The sequence below is a fragment of the Gopherus evgoodei genome, chromosome 2 (assembly GCF_007399415.2).
Source record: "Gopherus evgoodei ecotype Sinaloan lineage chromosome 2, rGopEvg1_v1.p, whole genome shotgun sequence".
In the NCBI taxonomy this organism is placed as follows: domain Eukaryota; kingdom Metazoa; phylum Chordata; order Testudines; family Testudinidae; genus Gopherus; species Gopherus evgoodei.
The window spans coordinates 4897449-4903448 of NC_044323.1; the positions used below are offsets into that span (position 1 = coordinate 4897449).

Here is a 6000-nt window from a genome sequence, read left to right on the forward strand (position 1 = left end):
GGTCCCGGGGGGGTGGTTAGGGGTGGGGTTCCCGGGAGGGGTGGTCAGGGGACAAGGAGCAGAGGGGGTTGGATGGGTCGGGGGTTCTGAGGGGGGCAGTCAGGGGGAGGGAAGTGGGAGGGGGAAGATAGGGGGCAGAGGCCAGGCTGTTTGAGGGGCACAGCCTTTCCTACCTGGCCCTCCATATAGTTTCACAAATTCGATGTGGCCCTTGGGCTAAAAAGTTTGCCCACCCCTAGCGTAGGAGCTATAACTTAGCAACATAACCCCAGCATCATTAAACAATCAATCTGACTGGAACATGGCCAACCAACCACTTTCCACTACCTCATTGTTCCAGGAGTTCACCCTTCAACTCTCTCCAAAACTTCAGTCAAATGGATGTCCTTGGTAGCATCCTTGGAAGGTCACTAACATTGATAATTGGGTTGAGTTCACAGTCCATTTACCTGTCTTCCCCATCTGTACCGGGAGGATAACAGCACTACCCTCCCTCACGGGGTGTTGTGAGGAAAAAACCCATTTTAGATTGCAAAGTGCTTAGTGTTGAGGGCCATACAGGTACCTGGGAAAGACAGGATCGGGTCGTATCATCTTAGAGAATCTGGGAACCATAAATGACTCGTGGATTGGCCCGCAATGCTGGGGTAGCACAGGGGAGTAATTTTTCCCAATATCATTAGACAGGGCAAGGTAATGATGGAAAACAAACAATAATGTTTTGCTCCCTAGGGCAAATCTTTCCTGCCCCCAGTGTCTCCACCCCTGTAGGACTGGCTATTCCCAATTCTACTGCGTGGGTTGGAGAGGGCTCACCCAGAGGGGCTCTGTGGAGTGTGACTCTATCAGTAGTTCATCCACACTGTTCTTGAGGACAAGGCTGGTGACGGGCAGAGGAAAAGCCCCCCCATACTTCATCTTACACCATCTTATTAGCTGATTTTCCTGAACCAACCCCATCCTTCTTCTGGCCTCTCTGGATTTAAATTGTGCCACCGCACGTCTGTTACCGACATAGACCAGCTACTACCCTGGATGTCAGCTCTGACATTCTCCCATTCAGTTTTTGCACAAGTGCCTTGGCACTAGTTATAATCAGGTGCATTTTCTAAACTCTCTCAATGAAAACTAGTCACTTGGGCCCTCTCTTGTTTTCCTCACTCAGGCAGAGCTCCCCCGGCTTCAGAAGAAATGTGGCTTGCGTAAAGGGACTTCAGGATTAAGCCCTACATTAATAATGCACCCTCACCATTTTGCAAACAGGTAAACTGAGGCATAGGTGTGAGGGCCCACACTGTAAATAGTCAGGGACAGATCCTCAGCTACGGTTGGCTTAAATGGAGCTACACCACCAGCTGAGGATTTGACCCTGAATGTGTTGGTGTGTGTGTGCCTTTTTGCAGGCACCCAGATTATATAGGCAACTTGGGCTTTTCATGCAAATTCCCAGCTCCAGCTTGCATGTGTTTGTTGTGTGTTTTGGCATGTGATATTTTAAAACTGTTGGCACAGGTGACTTGCTCAATGTTGCCATTGTGTCTGTTGCTTAGGAATAAGCAGGCGCACTGAACGTTATTTCCTCCTGTCTATGAGGAGGCTTGCTAGGAACAGAAGCTCCTTGGTTCCCTCTGTAGGTAAAAGAAGAAAACTGAGGATGCATCCTACCTGCTGCAGCTGTAATTTGCATATTAACACTCTGGCTCCTTCAATAGGTGGAAATGGAAAACTGAGGGCGTGGCCTATCTGCTGTCAGGTTTAATTTGCATATGATTCTATGCCATCTCATAAAGAGCTTAAAGCTGGTTTAGTTTGAATGTCTTTATTATCTAGTCTTTGGAACTAAGTTTAAATGTGTTGTGTAATTGTCTGTGGGGAAGGGTAAACAAGTGTATGAATTTATGAAGGTTATCAATGGGGAAAGCAGATCACTCTGACGTGATAGTCAATGGGATTAAATTGAATAGCGGAGCTCAAGATACTGTCTTTTTGGTTTGTCTGTGTACAGTACCTAGCAAAATAAATCCATGGTATGTGATTGGGGCCTATGGTAATGCTGATAATAATAATAAAAGCAATATAAGACTACTTTAGTGTCTGAATATTCTGTGATCAAACAGCTAATAAGCAGTAAAGTTGGTGATAGTAGCCAGGAAGCTTGATTTTTGTTCGCTTATTCTGATCACTAGATCACACTCTGTTCACTGCAGAGATTCTGATGCGCTATACAGACACTCCCCGGGTTACGCGAGACCTGACTTACGCAAATTCACACTTACGGAAAAACCAGTGCCTTTAGCAAATCTTCAATGTTAAGTAACCCTGAAAAACCACTTTATTTACATGTATATAGTGCTGGTAATGACTTTCAATGGGAGTGCTATTGTGTGACAAAAGACTCTTAATAGCACCTTAATGATTTCTTGCTTAAGATGCAAGCTACAAACTGCCAGAGAGAGCAGAAAAAAAAATTTTCTCTGGTTCCCTTTTAAAACCAAACTGTTCTCTCTGCTAAAAAGCCCTTAGCAGAGAAAAGAAAAATATAATATTCCTACTGGCTTCTGGATTCTGTCTATATCCCACCCGCTGCCACTCATATCATAACCTTAGACCCAGATTTGGACCTTAGCGTCCAAAATATGGGGGTTAGCATGAAAACCTCCAAGCTTAGTTACCAGCTTGGACCTGGTACTTGCTGCCACCACCCAAAAAATTAGAGTGTTTTGGGGCACTCTGGTCCCCCTGAAAAACCTTCCCTGGGGACCCCAAGACCCAAATCCCTTGAGTCTCACAACAAAGGGAAATAATCCTTTTTCCCTTCCCCCCTCCAGGTGCTCCTGGAGAGATACACAGACACAAGCTCTGTGAATCCAAACAGAGTGACTCCCCCTCTCCGTTCCCAGTCCTGGAAACCAAAAGCACTTTCCTATTCCCCCAGAGGGAATGCAAAATCAGGCTAGCAAATCCAACACACACACAGATCTCCCCCTGATTTCTTCCTCCCACCAATTCCCTGGTGAGTACAGACTCAATTTCCCTGAAGTAAAGAAAAACTCCAACAGGTCTTAAAAGAAAGCTTTATATAAAAAGAAAGAAAAAATACATACAAATGGTCTCTCTGTATTAAGGTGACAAAATACAGGGTCGATTGTTTAAAAGAATATTGAATAAACAGCCATATTCAAAAAGAATACAAATCAAAGCACTCCAGCACTTATATTCACTATCTGATCTCTTTGTCCTTACACTTAGAAACAGAAGACTAGAAAGTAGAACTACTTCTCCAAAGCTCAGAGAAAGCAGGCAGACAGAAAACAAAGACTCAGACACAAAATTCCCTCCACCCAAAGTTGAAAAAATCCGGTTTCCTGATTGGTCCTCTGGTCAGGTGCTTCAGGTGAAAGAGACATTAACCCTTAGCTATCTGTTTATGACACTAGATCACACTCTGTTCACTGCAGAGATTCTGATGCGCTATACAGACACTCCCCGGGTTACGCGAGACCTGACTTATGCAAATTCACACTTACGGAAAAAGTTCCATAAGCCAGAAATAGGATTTTCAAGTTGCAGAAATTTTTGTGTAACGTATGGGTATATGTTTCTGACTTATGCAAAATTCGAGTTATGCAAGGCTTTCTGGAACGGAATGATTGCGTAAGTCGGGGGGGGCGTCTGTATAGTAACATGTTATAATTTTCTTTTAATGACTGTCTGCATTTATTTTGGATTGACAGTAGTTAATAATAAAAACATTTTATTTCTCTACAGCATGATCATGTGCCTGAAGGAAAAATGGAATCCTGCTCATATTAATGAACACAATTGATCAGATAAAACCAACTGAATTGCATCAGTCCATCTGCCTTTCAAGTGATGAGGATAAATACACACATATGTCAGCATGTTGGGGAGAAATATTTGAAACACAAATAGACACAGTAGAAGGCTTTTAATTAGTTTTAAAAAGTTATGTCAGTGAAGAATTACAGGGAAAAGAAAAAGAGGGGTTTGAATGCAACACAACCAAAATAATTCCACAGCAATCATGACTCCATATGCAAGTTGATATTAGACACCTTAGAAGCGACATGACAGAATTATATTAAAGATAAATTATATATAATCAGTCACTCAATTCTAAAACACAGATTAATAGATTTTAGGGTCAGAAGGGAACATTAGATCATCTAGTCTGACCTCAGAATAACCCAGCCCAGAGAATTTCACTCAGTAGCCCTTGCCCTGAGCTTTATAACTTGTGTGTGACAGAACCATATTGTCTAGAAAGGCATCCAATCTTGTTTTGAAGCCATCACGATATAGAGAATCCACCATTTCCCTTGGTTGTTTCTTCCAGTTTTTAAACACCATCACTGTTAAAAATGTGTGTGCTTTATTTCTAATTTACATTTGTCTGGCTTTAACTTCTAGGCATTGTCTTTCTCCTCTAAATTGAAAAGCCCTTTGGTACCCAGTGTTTTCTCTACACGAAGATACTTATACACCGTAGTCAAGTCACTTCTCAATGTTCTTGTGGAGAAGCTAAGCTGATTGAGCTTGTTAAGTCTCTCAATATAAGGTATTTTCTCCAGCCCTCAATTTTTGTGTGTCTAGCTCTTTTAGGGTGACCAGATGAGCATTCCAAAGTATCAGAACCACCGCCTTTTCAGTTTTTACGCTCACACATCCGAGTCTTCGATGGCACTTTGGCGGAGGGTCCTTCAGTCGCTGACAGTCTTCAGCGGCATTTCGGCGGCAGGTAATAAACCTTGCTGTGCCAAAGAAGGAAGAACCCACCGTCGAAATGCCACCAAAATGCGGCCAAATACCGTCGGCGACAGAGGCACCCGCCGCTAAAGTGCTGGCCGAAGACCTGAACGTGCCGGGTGCGTGTGACAATTGAAAAGGCACTCCCCCTGCCAGTCACTTCCACCTAAGCAACAAGGGGGGAAAAAAGAAAGCGCCTAAAACAAAATGTTGGGACAAATGGCGTCTCGACCATACTTCAGTCGGGACCCAGGACAAACTGCTCGATATTGGGACAGTCCCGATTTTATCGGGACATCTGGTCACCCTAGGCTTTTTGCTGCACCCTCTCCAACTTTTTAACATCTTTCTAAAATGTGGACACTAGAACTCGATGCAATAGTCTAGTGTCAGTCTTACCAACGCCTTATACAGAAGTAAAATCGTCTCCCGGTCTGTATTCCTTACTCCTCTGTTTATACATCCCAGGATCACCCTGGTCCTTTTGGCACAACACCACACTGGGAGTTCATTTTGAGTTGCTTGTTCACCATGACCCCTAAATCCCTTTCAGAATTGCTGCTTCCCAGGATACCCTCCCTCATTCTGTAGGGATGGCCTACTTTCTTTGTACCTAGAGGTACGATCTTGCATTTGGCTGTATTAAAATGTATTTTGTTTGACTGGGCTCAGCGCAACAAGCAATCCAGATTGCGCCGTATGACTGCCTTGTCTTCATCATTATTTAGCATCATTAGTCTACCCCCAATCTTTGTATCATCTGAACATTTTTCTTTTTCAGTGATTTTATATTTACTTCCAGGTCACTGATAAAAATATTGACCAGCCTAGTATTGATCCCTGCGAGACCTCACTAGAAACACCCATTCCATGCTGATTGATTACTTTCTGAGATCTGTCAGCTAGCAAGTTCTTAATCCATTTAACATATGCTCGACTGATACTGTATACTGCTAATTTATCAGTCAGAACGTTGTTGGTACTAAGTCAACCACCCTACAGAAGTCAACCAAACTTGTAATCTCATCAAAGAATGAAATCAGTTTTGTATGACAAGACTTATCTTCCATAAAACTATGATGACTGGCACCAATTAAATTCCCATTCTGCAATTCTTTATAGATTGAATTCCATCTCATCTTTTCCATTATTTTGCCTGGGATTGCTGTGAGGCGAACAGGTCTAAAATTTCTTGGGTCACCTCACTTGCCCTTTTTGAAGATTGACACAACA

At 43.0% G+C, this 6000-nt stretch overlaps 1 protein-coding gene across 2 annotated transcripts in view; it reads left to right on the top strand.

Annotated features, from left to right (window-relative positions):
• SNAP47 (synaptosome associated protein 47) overlaps nucleotides 1–4038 on the top strand; it is a 118851-nt gene extending 114813 nt beyond the window's left edge. The window contains exon 5 of one of the 2 annotated variants that reach the window (XM_030549848.1): nucleotides 3769–4038. In XM_030549848.1, the coding sequence (XP_030405708.1) occupies nucleotides 3769–3813 (45 nt within the window). In that variant the 3' untranslated portion in view covers nucleotides 3814–4038. Of the gene's footprint in view, nucleotides 1–1165; nucleotides 2012–3768 lie in introns of those variants that run through there. The other variant, XM_030549846.1, reaches the window with a different exon arrangement.
• The last annotated feature ends 1962 nt before the right edge of the window (nucleotides 4039–6000 follow it).